Source organism: Pristis pectinata, chromosome 4 (genome assembly GCF_009764475.1).
Source record: "Pristis pectinata isolate sPriPec2 chromosome 4, sPriPec2.1.pri, whole genome shotgun sequence".
NCBI classification, from domain to species: domain Eukaryota; kingdom Metazoa; phylum Chordata; class Chondrichthyes; order Rhinopristiformes; family Pristidae; genus Pristis; species Pristis pectinata.
Genome location: NC_067408.1, coordinates 40332312 through 40354181, shown reverse-complemented (window position 1 = coordinate 40354181; position 21870 = coordinate 40332312). Strand labels below are relative to the sequence as shown.

At 37.8% G+C, this 21870-nt stretch overlaps 1 protein-coding gene across 2 annotated transcripts in view; it reads left to right on the top strand.

Annotated features, from left to right (window-relative positions):
• LOC127569848 (uncharacterized protein KIAA0232-like) overlaps positions 1 to 21128 on the top strand; it is a 47765-nt gene extending 26637 nt beyond the window's left edge. Inside the window, exons 3-6 of one of the 2 annotated variants that reach the window (XM_052014824.1) lie at positions 5181 to 8217; positions 9454 to 9541; positions 15943 to 16013; positions 20522 to 21128. In XM_052014824.1, the coding sequence (XP_051870784.1) occupies positions 5374 to 8217; positions 9454 to 9541; positions 15943 to 16013; positions 20522 to 20608 (3090 nt within the window). In that variant the 5' untranslated portion in view covers positions 5181 to 5373 and the 3' untranslated portion in view covers positions 20609 to 21128. Of the gene's footprint in view, positions 1 to 5180; positions 8218 to 9453; positions 9542 to 15942; positions 16014 to 18309 lie in introns of both variants that reach the window. The other variant, XM_052014823.1, reaches the window with a different exon arrangement.
• The last annotated feature ends 742 nt before the right edge of the window (positions 21129 to 21870 follow it).

Genomic DNA, 21870 nt, shown 5'->3' with positions numbered 1-21870 from the left:
CTTGTGGCATTCTTTGAAATAAGGGACACTCAGTAGCTATAATTTTTTGGAAAGGTTTTACCTGAGAGACCTGTCTAATTAGCAAAGATGATGAAATCCCAGGTAATTTAAACCTTAAATCTGTGAGAATGATCTGAGATTGAAGAACTATAAAATGGAATTAAAAATGTCCAAAGATGTGACATAATTAGAAGTAGAGTTGGGAGGGAAAGTAGACTTATTTATTGGTCTTGGCTGTATTAGATCTGAACATTCATATTTTTTGTAAATAGAAATCTGTTAACCAAGAAAGTTGCATTCCTGATTGAGATGTTTTAATTTCCTTGTGATGTGTGTGGTTATTGTAAACTTCCATTTCAGTTATTTAATATGTAATGTGGTGGTATTAGTGAGTAACCTCCTTATTGCTGCAACAGGTTTTCCACTGATATATAATGCAGGATCTGATTCCTTGGTACCAACCATATATATTCAGATTATAGATATTGATCTTTGTCTTTAGTGGTGATATTTTTGTACAGCTGATGAAATTTCAATGTTAGCTGTATGTAAAAATAAAATCAATACTGCATAAAAGTTAAAAACATTTATTGTATTTACCCCAAATTATTCTTTGTTTCCACTTTCAACAAAAGCAGAAATCCTGAATGCGCCTGCATTCAAATTTTACGTTTGTTCCCATTCTGTATATTAGGACTGGAGCTCTTCAACTGTCCTGATTTGTAAATGTTAATGGGTAAATTCACATGTCGTACTGTCAGTGAGGAGGCATGCTTAAATAAGGGTAAATCAGAGATAGGACTCCAACATAATAGCATCAAATCTTCAAACTTCAAGCATTACACTAGTGAATTTACCTTTAATTTATGCCCTACTATGACTTTACACTTTTATTCTCAATTATTATACTGGAGCACCTATTTTATGTTGAGTCCAGATGAGATGAAAATAAAATCATAATATTGGTATTGAAAAATAACTACATTTTTGTTCATTTTTGCCCATATTTGTTTTACAGATGCCAAATCCATTTTTTATTGGGTGTTCTGTTATTTCTGCTCTCGTCCACTTAGTCTTGTAACTCATTTCCTTCATCCTTGCAATATGCTGTTCTTGAAAACTTTGTTGATGAAACATGTGCCAGATTGAAAGACCTATATTAAGAATGCAGTAATAGACTACAGATGCTGGAATCTAGAATAAAAACAAAGCTGGAAGAACTCAATGGGTCAGTCAGCATCTGTGGAGACAAAAAGCATAAGTCAACATTTTAGGTTGAGACGCTGCATCAGAACTGAGAGGGAACAGGAAAGATTGCCAGTATATAGCTGTATGAAGGAGGGGTAGGATAGAGGCTGGTAGGTGATAGGTGGAGTCAGATGGAGGGGGTGATGGGTGAATAGAACCAGGTGTGATGGAGGGGATAGGAGGGATAGACAATGGGAGAAGAAAACTAGCTGGAAGTATGAGTGTGTGTGACTCTCCTTCTGCACACACACTCACTGGCCAACCTGCTTCTCCCTTTATTCATCCTTTCCCCCCTCCCCCCATCTGATTCCATCTGCCTATCTCGACCTGATGATTCGACTTACACCTTTTGCCTCCACAGACGCTGTTTGACCTGCTGAGTTCAAGCATTCTGTTTTTGTTCAGTGTGACTTTATTTCTAAAGAGGCTTATTTACTTATTCCAATGATCAGTTGCTGGTGGACTCTTGTGATGCAAAAATAACTTCTGTTATAATTTTCAAGAATGATGCACTTCTAACAGCTGCATTTAAGTTGGATATTTTTAAGAGATTTCATGCAGTTCGTATTGCCTATGATAATATGTTTAACTTAGCTAGAAAACTCCTCCAAGCAGGACTGAGTTAATTATTTCACCAAAATCTTTTAGTTATGAACTCTTGACATTCATCTCCTACTGCAGACTCAAAAGGCTATGCACATCATCCTGTCCAGTAAAAACAAAACCTACATTAGTCAAAGATTAGATAGAAGGGTAAGTAGCCTAGTGGGTGTAAGAAAGGGTGAGAATTAGGGCTGTACCTTAATCAGGAGATGAAATAACTGGTAAAGAGGGAGATAAGTGTCATTGGAGGCCTTGATGGGTTATGGATTTGGAGTGGTTTTAGGATCAGCAGCAACCTCAGGAGATAATGAGTGAGGCTGATGCAGTGCTGGAAGTGAAGCTGGGGAAGAACAATTAAAGCTTAGATAAGAACTTAATCTGACACAAGTCCAAGACCAGATTTGTGTTGGGAAAGATGGTTGTTCCTGGGACAACTTAATCCGAATTTCTATGAAAATGTCCCACACCACCCTATGTATCAGTAACACAGAAATTATATCAGGATGTAAGAAGGACTCATGTCTATTCAAACTTCTGAAGTGATGCATATCTGAAAAAAAATCAATTCTCAGTTTCACAGTACTGAAAAGGGTCTTTAGCAATCAATAAAGATTTATCTATCTAGAAATGTTCAATTAATGCATTTCATTTTCTTTAGGCAACAAAGCTGAACAGTCTTTTCACTTCTGCCAGAGTAGGAGGAAATGGAGTCAGTTCTGACAGCCTGTGTGCTTGTGGAGTTGTGAGCAGGGTCTAGGTTCAGTGATTTATGCTGCTTAATGCTCCCCACTACAGATGCTCAGGCAAGCCTCACTCCATGCTGCTGTGCCATCCTTTCCTTTAGCACATTCACAACAGCCTGCCCACAGGTTTCTGCTCCATTGAGTCAAGTGCATGTGCTGCTAGTCTTAGTTTTTTTTTTGTAAACCTTCCTCAACATGTACACTGGTGTGGTTCCCTGTGAGATTTTTGTTTTATGGCCATGGAATTCCAAAATATTTTAAAAAAACAGTCCATAGGAAATTGAGCCAACCATTGAGACTTGGTATGTATTGTAGTGCTGAGACCATGATTTTAGAAAATTAATTTGTGAAGTTTGTAAAGCTGCTTTACACCAAATTGAGGTATAGTAAATTATAGACTTAATGGATCTGAATCCTATCAGAATCTTAATTGTTGTTACTACAACATGTTATATGGGCACATTTTTGTGCTTAAAAATGCACCATATCACTTCACTCCTTCATGCCACCATTCAGTAAAATTACTGGCCTGTGTCATTGGCATCAAATCACAATGAGCAATGTAATATTTGCTCATTACGTCATCTTGTAGGTCTGTTGCCCTCTCAGTCATGTGCCACCAGATGATTTTTTTAGTTTTAGTCATTTGGTTAGCTGCCAGACAGGAACATAAGCAAAGCTTGATATAAAATCTCCTTCTGGTGCATTGTTTTCACTACACTTTACATCATTTTTATTTATTTTAAGCACAGTACAATTTAATCCTTTAGTACAGTTTCAAACTGACATTTTACATTAATTTTGTATGCAGAACATCAAATCAGCGCTTACACTATAACAAATAGAAAACATTTTTATTCCATCACACTGACTTCAGTGTGAAAGTGTTTTAAATTACTGCCTTTAATATGTTGACCTTTACCTGGATATATCAGATAACTTTGTCACTGCATTCAATGGTTCCTGGCCAGGTTCCACTCAGCTCTCATGTTGCTACATGATTTGGTGTATGTGTGAATCTAGCATGACCTACATAGCTAAACAACTCCATCCTGACAAAGCTGACATTCTGCTTTCCCCTTTATAAGTCCTAGTCAGCACTTTTCCTTTCAATAGGTATAGAATTTAACAGCTTTATACCATAGACAGAAATTGCACCAACTGTTCAGATTCTTGACTTTCCCTGCATTGCTAACAGTTGGTGAGAAAAGTCTGAAGTTTTCAGAGTTCCTAACCAGAAAAGTTGGGTGAGGTTTAGAGATACAGTAGTGGCCTGGGAGAGTGGGATACAGGTTGGAGAGTCCAAAGCAAACAAATTTTAACATCACATTTAAGATTTATCATCTTTCAACTTCTTTCAAGATTCCATGTATTTGAATGTAAACTATACAAATTGACATGCATATTTCAACTTCGGTATTTAGTATTGCTTTATATTCAGATTAGCTTACTCAAATTGTCATTAAAAACCCATCTTGTTTCATTAATATTCTTCATTGGTGTGTCTTCAGACCAACAGGAATATCTTCTAAAGTGGTTCATCGAGCCAATCTGTTTAGGGACAATTAGACACAGGCAAAAAAATGTTCGTCCCTAAAAACAAAGCGAACTTAAAGTGATTGAATCTGGAATCTTTTTGCTCCTTGTCTTCAGAGGCTGCATTTACCTTTAAAAATAGGAAAACTAGCAAATGGCTTTGTGTATAGTGCCTGAATAGTGACCATCAGTAAATGTTTTCATCTTGTGATTATTTCCCAACCAAACCAGATTCTATCCTTACCCAGCATTCATGGATACATTTTTGGTTGCGTTTATCAGCAAGGAAACAATTTGGGGTGGCACTGTGATATAGCTAGGAAAGCTGCTGCCTCAACACTAGCGATTCCGGTTTGATTCTATGGAGGGAAATGGATAGTTGACATTTTGGGTCGAGACCTTTCATCTGGACTCAGAACCAGTCCAGATGAAGGGTCTCAACCCAAACCATCGACTGTCCATTTCCTACCACGGATGCTGACCGACCTGAGTTCCTCCAGGTTTTTCTGAACTGCTCCAGATTCCAGCATCTGTAGTCTCTTGTGTCTCCAGGTTTGATTCTGATCTCCACTATTGTCTGCGTGGAATTTGCTCATTTTCCCTGTCACCACGTGTCTCCTTTGGGTACTCTAGATTTCTCCATGTCCCAACGATGTGCAGATTACTAGGTTATTTGGTTATGGTAAATTGTTCCTAGTTTTAGGGCGAGTGGTGGAATCTGGGGGCATGGAGGAGGTGTGGTTTGAAGGGAATGTTGGGAAAATAAATTGAGATTAGTGTAAATGGGTGTTTGATGGTTGGCACAGACAGTGGGCCAAAGGGCCTGTTTCTGTGCTGTATGGCTCTCTGACTAAAATTTCTGACCTAATTACAGCACCTGAATATTCCAACCAGTGATAAACAGAATAAGATTAACTAAACTGGCAATAAACAGGAGTCAGATAAGCAATTTGTTTTCCACTCAGTGATCTATTTCTCTATTAAGCCATTGAAAAAGGTGTTCTAAATTTTGAATATGAAATTTAACATTTGTTATATGCTTATTTTTAGGTTATAATAAAGCAATTCCACGACTGGCTGAGAAAATTCTTGCTTTGTCACAAGGAAGAGCGAGTTGGGGAAAATCTGAGGTGTCACCAAGTGGATCATACACCAGAATAGAACAACAAATCGTCAAGTTTCATAAGGAACAGGCGTTTTATTTTTTCAGTGCAATTAATCCTGGTCATTTTTCAAAGAAAAAATGATGCATGGTATCTTGGGTTTAGAGAAAACAAAATCAATGCAGGATAATTCTGTTCAAGCACCAACTCATTCAAGTTCTGTTTCTTCTGACTCCAGTGAAGCTGAAAACCACTTGTATGAAAATCCTGAGGAAATTAAAACTCCTAAAGTTCCACAAACCCATTGCAAGAGATGGGTGGCAGATAGAAACAGAACACAAAAGGAAAGTCATGTTAGACCCAACCTGTGCTCTGCTGATAAACCCTCATTAAGAAAGAATACAAGCAGAGTCACCGGGTTGAATAAACAACGACATAATAAAAGGTGGAAAAAGTCTTCAAAGGTTGGAGGTAGAAAAAATGCAGATTTGAACACAACATCTGAGACAAAGTTTAAGGATTGTGGGCAGGAGTTCAAAGAAGAACCGCAGTGGTATACAGAGCCACTTTCAGACAATGTAACCTCTAATAATTTAAAAAGTAAATTAGAAACTGCTTACAAGAGTAGTTTCCCTTCATTTGATGCTGAGCTATTAGAAAAGTTGCCAGCATCCATTAGAGATCTGTGTATTGATGATGGTTGTTCTAAAGATTATCTTTGGACGGGTGCATTTGTTGATGGCCACTTTGTTGATATCCCAACATTACTTGATAAAACAGAGCTCAGTGAGATTTTAGATTGTTCTAAAACAAACTCTGATTCTTTGGATAATCTTCAAAAATCAGTGGACCTCTTCTGTGAAGAAGATACTAATCAATCTTTGATGGATTCTTGTGGCTTTGACTTCAAACAAGGCAATGAAATCCTTAACATTGGAAGAAAAAATGAAGATCGAATGCAGTTTGAAGGGGAACATAATGTAATACTAGATGGATTACCTTTGAATATCTGGGAGGATAGCTCAACAATAGGTGGAGTGGAAAGAAGTTCTCCAATGGCAATATCCTGTACAAATCAGCTTGGCTCTGATCAAGTTAATTTGTGGTTGTCATCCACTACTGGTTCGTCTTTAATTAATAAGACAGGAATTGAACCATATTGCAAAGAATCTACTCCTTTATCAGATAAAGATGATGGCTGGCCTGATTGCTCAGAAGCCAGTGAAAAAGAAACATATTTTTCCATTATTACAAATAAGAATGATGCTGTATTTTCTTGTGAAAGTAATCCACAAAGTGAGAGTCCTTCATCACAAGAGACTCAAACTTCAGAGTTAAGTGCCACCAAAGATAAGGACTCCGTTCAAAATGAATCCAGTTTTTCAAACATTTACAGAGAAGACTGTGGTTCTTGGTCAGTTTTGTGTAAATCTGGTAATAGAATGTCCCCTTTCACTTTAAGAAGTATTGATTCAGTAACATTTCCCATTGAGCTAAATGTAAATATGACGACTGGCATCCCAACTGCTTGCTCAGAGGATGACCTCCTTAGTTTGCTACCTGGCAGTGAGTATCTACAGTTAGACGACAGCTTTTTGATTGAACTTCCAGTCATGACTTCGAAAGAAAAATTGGACATAACAAAATATAATGCTCAAGCAGACAAGATTGAAACAGGAAAATGGAGTCCAATTTTTGGAATTTGTCAAGAGAACCTTTCTGAAAAGAAGGATAATTTAAATTCCAGAGTAATTGAAGAGATATGGAAAGCTACACCAGAGGAAGATAAAGCAGCATTTTCAGAAGATGGGATAAATACTGAAAAATGTCATAGTTGTTCCTTAGGAACAGAGACACCTATGAAACACGTGAATATTACAAAACTTAAGAAATGCCCTCTCCAAAAATCAGAAAGTAATTTCTGGGAGGATAAACTAGGAAACACCCAAATTTTGGATTCTACAAATGTTGACATCACAAGTCACTGCAGTGAGTGGCAAACTGGTTCAGATCAAACTGATGTTTCAGTTACAGGGGGCATTGAACATTTAATGAGTAACACAAAACAGAGTGAATTTTCACCTTCTGAGAACACCTTTCCGAAACCTACAACCACTCCTAGTACATTGCAGCCCACCAGCTTTACTGCAGATCAAAAGTCCTTGATAAATTGTGATCTGCAACAAAATGGTAATGAAGAATCTATAGAGCAAAACATAATTAATGACATTTCTATAGTCCTACCTGAAGATTTGTGGGGAAATTTAAATGATTATCTAAATGACTCCACAGAGCCGAGCGAGAGTTCCTTCCTCCCCTTTGAACTCAGTTGTCCTGTTCCAGAAATGCTTAGTCTGACCAGTACATTGGAAATTGACAGTGACAAGATGAACCAACAACCCAGCACTATACCCCAAGTCAGTTCAGATTTAATAATAACCAACAATGACAAATTACAAAATCTAATACATCAAGACCACATGAGCATAGCAGCTCAGACCCTTTATCCCACCTCAAAACAATTATTTACAAAAGAAGTGGTTCTTACACGATTGCAGGACAATCCTGTTCAAAACACAGAATGCAATGTTTCCCAGCATCAGTATGAATCCAATATGATGTGTGATCATTCCATTTCTGTGCTAAGTAAAGAGAAATCCGAATGCAGCAGCATTTCCAAGCAAGACGTGCTGATTCATCAAGTGGAATTTGAAATGAAATCCAATAAAGAGACTGATCTGGATAAAAGCAGTTTAATATCAGTGGATGCTGATGAAGATAAACTGAATTTTCTCCAGGGAAGATTACAAGAAATACATCCAGAACATGGTGATTCTAAGATGCCTCAGCAAACTGCAAATCTTAATGTTTGTGCTTCCAACACAAAAATAAAAGTGGAAGATGATCTACAGCATTTACAAAAAAGCAAAGATGAGCTTGAACTGTGTAAGGAAAGTTGCTTTTTTTCATGCAGTCACTTAGAGGTATGTAAAACATCTTTTTGAAAGATTGCTTGTTACCTATTTGAAGCTTAACAATATACTTTTTTGAGTAAAATTATCTGAATTTAAATTCATTAATTTTTGTTTTGTATTCTATAGTTCCACTAAATTATCAAGAATATACTGTATCCACAATGTTTCTGCTTGTGCAACAGATTGAATAAATGCACAAAAATTGAAAGATTTTAATAACAATTTTCATTTTAAGTTCAGTTGGTGAAAGTAAGGTAGTAGTATACCAGGAAATGGATTGCTATGCTTTGAAATGTAGTGGGGGCACCATTTACGAGCAAGGTAGATGGGGTGTAAAGCATTCTCTGTTCTACTGTAATCACATGCCTTGTCCTGCATTCAGAAGGATAACCCTCATTCTGCTGGACATTTTCCTACATCTCAGTTGGATTGTTTATTTTCAGTTAAGTGTGTGCCACCTTTTTGGAACATTGACCATACCAAGCTGGAATGTAAACGGACTTTGGCAGGTGCTAAGGTTTGGAGGCAGCTCAAAACGTGCAGAGTATAGCAACCAGGATATCCAACTCATCAATTGATGGCAAAAAATAAATTCTTTCAACTCAAGTGAAAACTTCCCTAGCCAGTCTAGACCACCAGATTCCATTCGTGGATAAAGTGAATGGTCATTTACCAGTGCTCTGTAGGACTTTGGTTCCCCTCTATCATAGAGGTCGACTTGCTTCTAGTCTTGTGAGGTACCCTGCTTCAACAACAGTGACAGGGTACCTCACAAGCAGAGCAACATCATAAAACACAAGTCATTTTTCAGAATTTATCTGATTACAATCTGAATGGTAATTCTAGAGTTGAAGCAGCAGAGTTTTAGCAGCTTCCGCCTGCTTCTCTGCAATACAATCAAAATTAGCACTGGACACTGGCTAAGTGAGTCATCTTATATTCAACTTCCAAATAACACTGTCCGGCACCATTTACCATTTCCATTTGTTGGCTACATGAGGACCATCTGCCATTGGTGTTATAGAAGAACCTGTGCAGAAGAGTTTGCAGAGTTCAAGGATCTTGATTTTCTTGACTTCAAGTACGTTGACAGGCTAACAGCAGAGTAGTTCTGAATTGCGCTAGCAAGATGTGGTTTAGATGCATTCGGCTGAATAAGCTCTTAACTGTGTTGTAAATTTGTATGCTTCTAAATGTATTAATTAGAGATTTTCCAAATCAAGTCATACAAAAATGTTTATTTAGGCTTCCCTACCCGAATCAGAAAGATGCCAGGAATGTCTCAGAGAAACCTGTTGTTCACTTGACTGCCACCTTTCCACAAAAAATACAGGTTAGTAACTTGGCAGGTTGGTCAGTCTTTTCATTTTTCAATATGACACATTTCATGGGTAAATGCACGTGAATTCTAGTACATCAATAATTACCAACTCATTACAACTGATTATGATTGAGATTGAAAAGAAACTTGGGAATGCAAAAAAACCGTGAGGAGGATATTAATAGACTACAGATAAACAGACCAGAGAGATGGTTGGATTCATGGCAGATGTTGTTTAATGCAAAATAGTATAAATTATAAAGCAGCAATGGAAAATAACTGGTGCCATTTTAAAGAGCCTGCGGGAACTAGAGACCTTGTGGTATACGACTTTGTGACAGGTTAATTGCAAAAACTTTACCTTTAGAAATAAAGATCATGTATCACTGAAGCTCCAAGTACAAAGCAGTTATTAAAGCTTTACAAAACACTGATGAGGCAATAGCTGAAATATTGCCCAATTTTGTGATACGTTTTAGCTAAGGCCTTAATGATGCTACAGATGTAGTAGAACTGTATCAAAGATAAGTTATTTCAGTTACGCGGAGAGGCTGTTAGTATTCTTAAAGCAAAGGTTCTTGCAGCAGAAGTTAATTTGGTGGATATGTTTGAGATTTGATGTAGTGAGAACTTATTTCCTGTGGCAGGACTTTTGACAGCGGGAGGATATGGGTAGTAAGGTTAATAAATAAGTATTTGATTACATACAGAGATAACTATTTGCATTTCTTTTATTCGTTCACTGCATATGCATGTTGCTGACATGGCCGGCATTTATTATCCATTATCTAATTTCACTTTGAATTGAGTGGCTTGCTAGACCATTTCAAAAGTTAGAATTCAACTTCATTGATTGGTCTCGAGTCACGTGCAGACCAGACTCGGTAAGAATAACAGATTTTCTTCATTGACAGGCATTATTGAACCAGAGAAGATTTTTCTGATAATTCAATGGATTCATGGTTAGCGTCACTGATAAGTAAATAAATTTGGAATTAATTAAGCCTATTTAAATTCCCCATAGAAAGTGGTGGGATTTGTCCAGATTAAAGTCCAGGCCTTTAGAACTTAACCATTATACCACTATTATACATGCAGTTTCAATGATTTTTAAAGAGAGAATTTGATAAATATTTGTAGAACAACAGAGAAAGGACTAAAAAGAGTGAATCTCAGCACAGCCATGACTGGCCAATGGCTGCCTCCTGTACTGTGTGATTCTTTGAGAGTAGACTCCTTCATGCAGAGTATCAAGCATTGTTTCTTTTTCAGTTCTCCCAGGACCCGACTCTAGTTGGCAATGGGGAATGAAACAAGTGTACAAAAGGAAGTAAAGCCCTGATCGTTGTCAGTTAGACCCATCAAGTAACCTAAACACTTCAAGTGAGCCATATAGAGATGGTAAAGTACAGATAATCAAGATTTGGAAAAAAAACACAATGGTGGGGGGGGGGGGCTCTATTGCTATTTTAAATATGGTACCTCACTTAATCTTTATGTTCCAACTGTGCTCCAGTCATACAGTACAGTATTTGTGAGTGGCTCAAAGTATGTCCCTAGCATTAGCACATCAAAAAAATCCAGTAAAAGCAGAGATGTTATATCTTGACAAAAGTTTACAATACTGCTCAATGTGCAGTAATTGTCCTTTTACAATTGATCACTGTTACCTTGTGGTGTAAATATGATAGAATAACTTGTTAACTTGCCTCTGTGGGCAAATGGGGTTAGCTTAGATGGGAATCTTGATCGGCCCGCACCGGTTAGGCCGAAAGGCCGGTTTCCATGCTATGTATAGCTATGGTTCACAAAAACCCATTCATAGCGACATCGTTTCCTTTTAAGTAAGAACTTTAAGCCTAAGAAATCTAACCAAAACCAATCAGGATTCAGAGTATCTATTGACACAACCTGGTACCAAGTTCAATGTTAAGTGTCTCGCAACAGCTCTTTCGCCCTACTGTGCCCATGTTTGCTCTTTGAAAGTGTTGCCCAAACATTTCCCACACCCAAGTTTCTCCCTCTTAAGTCTACAAATTCCTCCTTGTCCAGTCACCTTTTGAAAGTTCTTGTTAGGATCAGATTCCATCACTTTTTTAGTCCATTCCAGAACTTAACAATCCTCTGTTTAAAACAAAATAAAACTGCCTGTGCTCTTGCCAATTATTTCAAATCTGTGACTTCTGGTTACTGATCCCCTTGGACAGAAGAAATAAATCATTGTACTCATTCTGTCAAAACCCTTCATAATTTTGAATACCTCCATCTGATCTCCCTTTAAGAATCTCTGCTCTGAGAAATAACATCAGAGTCTCCATCCCTCCATGTAATTGAAGTTTCTCATCCTTGATATTATTCTGGTAAACCCTGTACCCTTATCCAGATCACAACAGCCTTCTGAGGCGTAACTGATGATTTCTTTGGCAAAGGACTAACCAGTAATCTGTTAAAATTTAGCACGACTTTGCTTTTTGTATTTAGTGCTCCAGTTCACAAAGCCAAGTATCCCAGATGTTTAGCTTCCTTAGTGAATTGCTCTGCCATTGTCAAAACTGTAAACATCTTTTACTACGCTCAACAATTTAGTTTATTGTGTCTCCCAAGCAACTCATATTTATCTGCATTGATTCCATGTGTCTGCTCAGTTCGCCATTCTGCACCATCCTGAAGTCTGTTCCCATCCTGTTCACTACTTAGTATGTTGTCAAATTCTGTTTCATTCACAAACTGTAGTCCTTATACTCAAGATAAGGTAATTTACCTAAAGTTCATAAACAAGAAAAGCAATGGTCATAATGTAAATCTGTAAGGACCTGCTGCACACTGGTCATGTTTCTATTTCTAAATAAATCTATTCTGATATACTTCTCTTGTATCCCTTTTGAAAGTCTAAAAACCAATGTATGTGGCATCAGGTGACACCAAAATTGTATAAATTTTCACCAGCATCAAGAAAGATTTTGCACTCAAGTTCTTGGAATTCACTGGTGCTGAAAAAATCCCAGCATCAGAACATCCATTCAGTATCAATGCCAAATTCTATGCAAATCAAGTACAGGTTACACCTAACTTTTCCAAGGAAAAGCTACTGGTCTTGTAACAGTGGACAACCCTCCTGGGCCACTCAGCTCAGGTTTCAGTTGAATGGAGTTGCAACAGTGAAGGGCAATAGATTTATAGAGTTCTACAGCACAGAAACAGCCACTTCAGTCTAACTCATCCATACTGACCAAAATGCCCATCTATGCTAGTCCCTTCTGCCTACATTTGGCCCATTTCCTCTAAACCTTCCTATCCATGTTCCTGTCCAAATGTCTTTTAAACATTGTATCTGCCTCTACCATCTCCTGTGGCAACTCGTGCCATATACCCACCACTCTCTGTGGAAAAATTTGCCCCTCAGATCCCCTTTAAATCTTTCCCCTCTCACCTTAAATCTATGCCTTCTAGTTTTAGCCTCCCCTATTCTGGGAAAAAGACTGTGACTATTTATCTACGCTCGTCATAATTTTATAAACCTCTATAAAGTCACCCCTCAGCCTCCTTCACTCCAGGGGAAAACACTCCCTGCCTATCCTATCTCATTATAACTCAAGCCCTCAAGTCCAGGCCACGTTCCTGTGAATCTTTTCACCCTCTCTCGATTAATCACATCCTTCCTATCGCACGGCGACTAAAACTGCACGTAATACTCCAAGTGTAGCCTAACCAACCATTTGTACAACTGTTACTCTGTGCCTCAGCCACTGAAAGCAAGCATACCATACGCCGCCTTCACCTCTGTTTACCCATGTGGCCACTTTCAGAGAACTATGTACTTGTACCCCAATTTATCACTGTTCAATAACATTCCCCAGGGCCCTGCCATTCACTGCATATCTTGGCCCAGTTTATCTTCTCAAAATGCATCACTTTGCCCTTGCTCAAGTTAAATTCCATCTGCCATTCCTTTGCTCACCTTCCTAGTTGATCTAGATCTTGTAACCTTAGACAACCTTCTTCACTGTCCACTATACCACCAATCTTGATGTCATCTGCAAACATACAAGTGGTTGCCACCTATATTCTCGTCCAAATCATTTATATGACAAACAATAAAGGACCCAGCACTGACCACTGTGGCACACCACTGGTTATAGGTCTCCCATCTGAAAAGCTACCCTCCACAAGCACCCTCTGACTCCTACCACCAATCCAATTTACTATCTCACCCTGGATCCCATCTATTCTAACATTCTGGACCAGCCTGTCATGTGAGGCCTTTTCAAAGGCCCTGCTAGTGCATGTAGTCAACATCCACCATCAATCCTCTTGATCACCTCCTCAAAATAAAAGATCAAATTTGAGAGACATGATCTCCCACGAACAAAGCCATGCTTACTATCCCTAATCAGTCCTCGCCTTTCCAAATATAAATAAACCCTGTAGCTTTCCGCATCACTGATTTAAGGCTCACTGGCCTGTAATTACCTACCTTGTCCTTGCAGCCCATCTTAAATAAAGGCAAAACATTCGCCATCCTCCAGTCTTCTGATATCTCACCTGTGGCTAATGAAGAATCTCTATCAGGGCCCTAGCAATCTCCTTTGCTTCCCACACATTGAGATGCACTTGGTAAGGCTCTGAAGATTTATCCACCTTTATGCATTTCAAGACCACCAGTTCCTCTTCCTTGGTAATGTCGATGTGCTTCAGGATATCACTGCTCTCTTTCCTTGTCCATTTCCATGGTAAAGACAGAAGAGAATTAGCCATTTAAGACCTTGTCCATCTCCTGTGGCTCCACACATAGCTCACCACACTGATCTTTAAGGGGACTGGCTCTTTCCTGAGTTACCCTAGTTACCCTTTTGCTCTTAATATACTTATAGTTTCTATTAGGATTCTTCTTTAACTTATCTGCCTAATTTCCTTAGGTGTACTCCTACATCCCTTGTACTCCTCAAGGGACTTGCTTGATCCCCAGCTGCCTATCCTTGACATATGTCTCCTCCTGAGCACAGTCTCAATACCTCGTCAACCAGGATTCCCTAATTCTTCCAGTCTCTCCATTCACTCTGGCAGGAATAAGCTTCCCATCTCACTTTTAAAAGCCTCCCACTTGCCAGATATTCCTTTACTTGCTAACAGCCTCTTCCAATTACCCTTTGCAATGTCTTGTCTAATACCATCAAAATTAGCTTTGCTCCAATTTAGGACATTAACTTGCAGACCAGTCCTCTCTCTGTAATTATCTTGAACTAATAGAATTATCAAGTTATCTTTCAGAACAACTTTAATGTGTATTCATAACAAAATTTAAATATTCCTCAAATTGAGACTGATTTACAAATCTTCCCATTCATAACAAAGGATTCTGTCTCTAAAGGAAAATTTGACTTTTTTTCTCTTCTAATATGAAACCTACTGCAGCAATCCTTCGTGAATGTGCCAAATCAGGAATGGTCTTGTTCTCTCCCTATACTGTATGGTTGACTTTGGTAAAACATTCTCATAATAGACAACAGGCCAGTGCTAGAGTTGATTTGAACAGAACTCTTGAGAGGAGGAGGAGCATATCACAAAAAGGTTACAGTTGCATTGTTAGATTTAAGTCAAGTACACATGTATTAATTGAAAGAGGTACACAGACCTTAGTTTAAAGTCTTTCACTCCCAGTGAATTATTTTTGAAGTATAGTCACATTTGCAGTAGAAACATACAAAATAGGCAATGTTTAATGCATCAACTTCCAGAAAGAGAATAATTGTTTGCATGGGAAATGCTGAAGTTCTTGGGAAATTCCCTTCTTCAAATATTGCTGAAGAATCTATTTTACATAAAACAAGGACAAGGTTTAACTTCTGACCAAAAAATAGTGTTTATAATAAGGCACATTCCCTTGGTACAGCACCTGTCTGTCTGGATTACGAGGTCAGATAATAGAATGTCTGAAATTGCACCTTCCAACTCGGAATGTACTGTCATCAACTGAGCCAAGCTTTTTTTTCCCCATTATTTTTCAGTCCATAGTTACCTCCAAAAGCATTGTGAATAATTGCAGATTGGTCTGAAGCTACATTAGACATACCCATTTCTGATTTGGACCCCTTTTTTTTATTGAATTGTTTAATCTCAGCAGGGAAATGGTTGAGTTGCTATTGCTGACTGCAGAAAGACCTGAAAGGTTGCCAGCTTCTGACTCTTCTTTAAAGAAAAGTGTCCAGCTGTGTTTCAGAGTTAAACAGAGTGCTTTCAATTCTTAGTGTATTGGTACTCAGTGTGTAGTTTCACATCAGAAGCGCTTTTTTTTTGCTGCATAAATCTTGGGTAAGGGAACTTCAGCAAAGGTCAGTATCCACAGGAAGGAGAAAGCTTGAGAATCAGAGAAGAATGGAGTATGCTAAGCTCATTTCTGTTTTCTTTTGATTCAGATTGCTGCAGAAATTCCAGTATTACTACAACCTCCAAAGATGCCAAGTCCTCTCTACATGAAGAACAAATGGTAAGACCAAAGCTTTTTTTTGAAAGTTTTCTGGTTTCTGTGATCCTATGCCTAAAATGACACACCTCACTCTGGGCTGACATCTGCTGAAGGAGCAGTGTTATTAAGATGTGGCATCCAATGACAGGCACACCTCAAAAATGTAATTCCTTGGGTAATACTCTAAAAAGAGATGAACAGGAATAATGTCATTTGATGCATATCTGGATGTGTGAATTGCAGAGTTTACAACCAGAAGTAGTCTCTTGATTGGTGGGGTTTAACCCAGAAATTGTCACAGTCCCCTTGTGCTTTAATTTTCATTTGCATGGCATTGTTAATATGCAACAGTCCACAATGAATATCTAGAACATATTCAATGCCCGCTTCTCATTTGAGAGGAAACCGAAATTCTGCTGTTGGGTCTGTTCTGTGGAGTACAATTGTTGTCCATTAACTCCAGCTGGGAATTATAATACAGTGGCATGCAAAAGTTTGGGCAGCCCTGGTCAAAATTTCTGTTACTGTGAATAGCTAAACAAGTAAAAGATGACCTGATTTCCAAAAGGCTTAAAGTTAAAGATGACACATTCCTTTAATATTTTAAGCAAGATTACTTTTTTATTTCCATCTTTTACAGTTTCAAAATAAAAAAGGAAAAGGGCCCGAAGCAAAAGTTTGGGCACCCTGCATCGTCAGTACTTAGTAACACCCCCTTTGGCAAGTATCACAGCTTGTAAACGCTCTCTGTAGCCAGCTAGGAGTCTTTCAATTCTTGTTTGGGGGATTTTCGCCCATTCTTCCTTGCAAAAGGCTTTTAGTTCTGTGAGATTCTTGGGCCGTCTTGCACGTACTGCTCTTTTGAGGTCTATCCACAGATTTTCGATGATGTTTAGGTCAGGGGACTGTGAGGGCCATGGCACAACCTTCAGCTTGTGCCTCTTGAGGTAGTCCATTGTGGATTTTGAGGTGTGTTTAGGATCGTTATCCTGTTGTAGAAGCCATCTTCTTTTCACCTTCAGCTTTTTTTACAGACGGTGTGATGTTTGCTTCCAGAATTTGCAGGTATTTAATTGAATTCATTCTTCCCTCTACCAGTGAAATGTTCCCCGTGCCACTGGCTGCAACACAAGCCCAAAGCATGATCGATCCACCCCCATGCTTAACAGTTGGAGAGGTGTTCTTTCCATGAAATTCTGCACCCTTTTTTCTCCAAACATACCTTTGCTCATTGCAGCCAAAAGGTTCTATTTTAACTTCATCAGTCCACAGGACTTGTTTCCAAAATGCATCAGGCTTGTTCGGATGTTCCTTTGCAAACTTCTGATGCTGAATTTTGTGGTGAGGACACAGGAAAGGTTTTCTTCTGATGACTCTTCCATGTCACTGCACAGTAGAACAGTGCACCACCACTCCAGAGTCTGCTAAATCTTCCCAAAGGTCTTTTGCAGTCAAACGGGGGCTTTGATTTGCCTTTGTAAGCAATCCTACGAGCAGTTCTCTCGGAAAGTTTTCTTGGTCTTCCAGACCTCAACTTGACCTCCACCATTCCTGTTAACTGCCATTTCTTAATTACATTACGGGCTGAGGAAACTGCTACCTGAAAACGTTTTGCTATCTTCTTATAGCCTTCTCCTGCTTTGTGGGCATCATTTATTTTAATTTTCAGAGTGCCAGGTAGCTGCTTAGAGGAGCCCATGGCTGCTGATTGTTGGGGCAAGGTTTGAGGAGTCAGGGTACTTATAAAAGTTTGAAATTTGCATCACCTGGCCTTTCCTAACAATGACTGTGAACAAGCCATAGCCCTAACAAGCTAATGAAGGTCTGAGACCTTGGTAAAAGTTATGAGAGCTCAAATCTCTTGGGGTGTCCAAACTTTTGCATAGTGCTCCTTTCCTTTTTTCACTCTAAAATTGTACAAAACAAAAATAATGCACTAATCTTGCTTAAAATGTTGAAAAGAATGTTTCATCTTTAACTTTATGACTTTTGGAAATCAGGTCACCTTCTACTCACTTAACCATTCACAGTAACAGAAATTTTGACCAGGAGTGCCCAAACTTTTGCATGCTACTGTATGTTTAATGCATGTGGATTTGATCGAAATCTGAAGTGCTGTTTAGTGAAACAGGCTCATTGCTTAGGCTTGATGGACTGAGTAACAATATACTATGCTGCATACGATTATATGATCTGAAGGCTTGTCTTCTAAAACTGGTACCTCTACCACATTTTAAAATGTTGGTTGAGAAACCGTAAGTTGCTCCTGTTGATGGAAATGCCATTGAAACATTCACAGATTCTGATTTTCTTCCAGCTTACAAGGTGTAATGAAACAGATGTTAGCCCAGAGGATCCGAAAACAGATCAAAAGCTCTGCAGAAGTGTGAAGGATTGTAAAACATAGGGCTACATTAGAAGAAACTGGTTGTTTAAATTATAATTTGGTTTAACTTTTTCCCCACCAGAAAGAACAGCTTCCATTAAAGGGATTGCCTATTCAGGTCAAAGAAACTCCTTGTATTGTTCAGGGTTACTATGGTTTCTTAGAGAATCTGTAAATGATGCAGTTCTAAATAGTGTGATACCTATCACTGAATGGGAAAAAAAAGACAGTTCACTTTGCTGCATACAGTATTTGTGGTCGTCTGGTCGGTCCAGACCGGTTTATCCATTCAAAAAGGTTTCTCACATTTAAAGTAGAGTATGTACTACAAGTTATAAAATCTGTGTCAACTTATAAAATTTCTTAAGGAGATGAGGTTCTGGCAAAATATGATTTTATTTATTAGTGCCAGCAAAAGACTTAAAAGTTTAAATTGCCTGGTACAATTAGTTATATTTATGAGAAATAGATTGATTGGGCTTCACGGTAAGGGTGTTTGTAATAATTCTGCAGTCCAAGAACTACATTAATTAATTATCAGATATATTTTCACTGAACAGCTGCACCACAGGATGCTTCAAATATATTTAAAAAAACGTGCAGAATGTCTCACAATTCTTTGTGCATTACAGCTGTTCTCAGTTATATAAAAGACATCCTGTAATTATTCTAGCTTGTTGAGATTATGATTTATAAATATTTCACACTTGTGCAAAAACTTGCTGCAGCGTCATGTATTTAATCCATTTATACTTCTAAAAGTACTAAATAAAAAGTGAATTAATAAAAAGCTATTTTAATCCTTTAGTCATTTGCTGGTTCTAAAATGTAAAACCCAAAAATATTTACTTTGTATTAGTATTTTTAGTTGTGTTATGTCATTTGTCATTTTCATCTAGGTTATATTTGAGTAATATATTTTTATACTGTATTCAGTAGCTGACTAGTACATGGATAAATATACTTTATAATGTAGTATCTCATATGTTAAGTTTTATTGTAGCTATGCTTAATGAAGCCATGAACCTAAATTAAATTGGACTTGGAAGTTTCACAGCATCCTATCCTTGTAATGCACTGGCATTAAATGTTTGAGAAGAATTGACAATTGCATAAGTGGGGTACCTGAAACCCATGCCCATTATACATAATGTGGCTACTTTGCCAAATAATGAGTTGCCAATAAAGTTTGTAGCAAAATGTTAAACTGCTTAAATTATTTGGCATGTATAACTCGTATATAGCTTCCTACTTAAGTACTTGGGTTATTATAATTTGTTAACCTGACATAGTATGTGATTGTCCTGAAACAAGTGCCCATACTTATTTCTTAATATCCTTTTAATGGTGCTTATTTGTCTTCCAGCAAGGAAGAAAATGTAGGCTTATAGCTTCATACCTAAGGACCATTTTCATGCGCATATAAACTAGTAATTCTGTATGGTTCAAGTTGTAAAAGTTTTCTTTTTCATTGAACCATATTCAGTGACAATTTCTTAGTGCCTTTTTATTTTTTTAAATTTTTCGTAAATACTTTATACAAATAAATGCATGTTATTTGCTGTTGTGGGAAACAATGTGGGGGGTGGGGGAGGGGATTGGCTTCCCCTGACTCATGCTGGTGATTCACACTTCATACACTTCCTCAAGACCCGACAACCTTCTCTCACTTCACACTTTTTCATGAAGAGCTTTACCAGTCTTGATGATGTCATTGGGCTTTTTGACCTTAGAGGACTTTGCAGTTGAATCCATTGGTGCCCTAACCTAACATGCACACACATGCACTTTCCAGTCTCAGTCAGTAAGATTACCTATTTTCCCTCCCTCTCACTTCCAAGATCTGAGGTGCTGAGTCCAATTGGAGCATTTATACTATACCACCTCACAGAGGTCAGATAGTTCAGCACAATGCCAGGCTTGAACAGAGAGCCTGTCTGGATAGGGTAAATTTCTATTAAACAGTATCAGTTTTACTGTAATTGCCAGCTGTTATTTATTTACACATTGGGGCTGTGCTAAGATTAAGTGGTAGTGAAGTTTTCAGATGTTTTCAAAGATAAAAAGTAGTTAACAATGTACTTGAGTACTTTATAAAATGACATGGTGAAAGTTGACTGATTTGCATTTCTATTTATATTAGGTTTCATCACTGACCAATTTTCTGATTAAATTGATTAAAGACATCTGGATGCAAGTTTTCTTTAAAGATCTCCAAGTGAAATCTTAATAGACCTTGCATTTTATCTGAAGGAAAATCAAGAAATCTGCATTTACTAATTCTGCATAAGTGTGATATTGGCAGAACTGTAACTAAAGGTTGTAGATAGATGCTGGTAAATAATGGCAGAATGTTTTTGAACACACATAGAGCTGATCTTGCATTTTCTTAGCTAAGCAAAGCAGCATAAGTATATAGTAACAGTCTTCATAAAGCAAGTTACTTATAAACATCGTACAGAAAATTCCTTTAACTTCTAGCTGCTTTTGAATGCTCTGACTAAGGAACTTGTTTGCCAAAAGTTATTTTCTGAATTTAGTTTTGTAATTTAGGGCCACAGAATATAGTCAAAACCTGCATCATCCATTATAGTAATAGTTATTATGCACATACAATATCTGTGTTTGATTTTATATCTTCAGAGGATGTGCTGATTGTATTCTGTGGAATTTTGATTAAATGCATTTTTACTGGATACTGTTTCATTGTCAAACATTTTGCATAACAAAATAAAATCAGTGTTAACTAATGTTCAGTAAATCTTGTTTTTATTTGCAACTAGTTTCATTACAGTTGATGTTGGAAGGTATTTGTGACAATTATTGGCTCAAGTGCTTTTGTACATCTCTCAATACTCCTGTTCCTTCCACTTCCTTCTAATTATATATGGCTGAAAATATCCTAAAACAAACAAACACCTAGGAGTATAATCTATAATTGATTGATTTATTCATAGTTGAGATTGATACACCTTGAAGTTTTACTTAAGTTAAAAATGTAATAATCCAGCACTCTTGAGACTTTGGTGGTGCCTGGAGGTTACCACAATTAATACCCCAGCACTTTTTTGTTACATATCACAATAGTATATTTTTCTCAGTGAAAAAACAAAACAAGCTGAAACATACAAGCACTCCCACTCCTGCTGCCAGCCTACCCACTTTCTGGACCCCAACTGCACACCCAGCTCGTATCCGAAGCTAACAAGTAAGCCAGATGTCAAATCACTGGGATTTCTGAAAAATCAGATAATTGATTATCAGTGTTTTACTGTATTATATCAGCAATCCTCTGTATTCAATTTGTGCCCACTTAGGAACATATGTTTTGAATTTCTGTGGAAGCCATAGCAATTAATGCAACCATGCTGGTACAACAATGACATTTCAACCCCAACATCCAAAAGAGGTTTTCAAAAGAAACTGTCATGGGTATTTGGATCACAGGTAATTGAAATGTCCTTTAAATGCAACATTACATTGCTTGGAAGT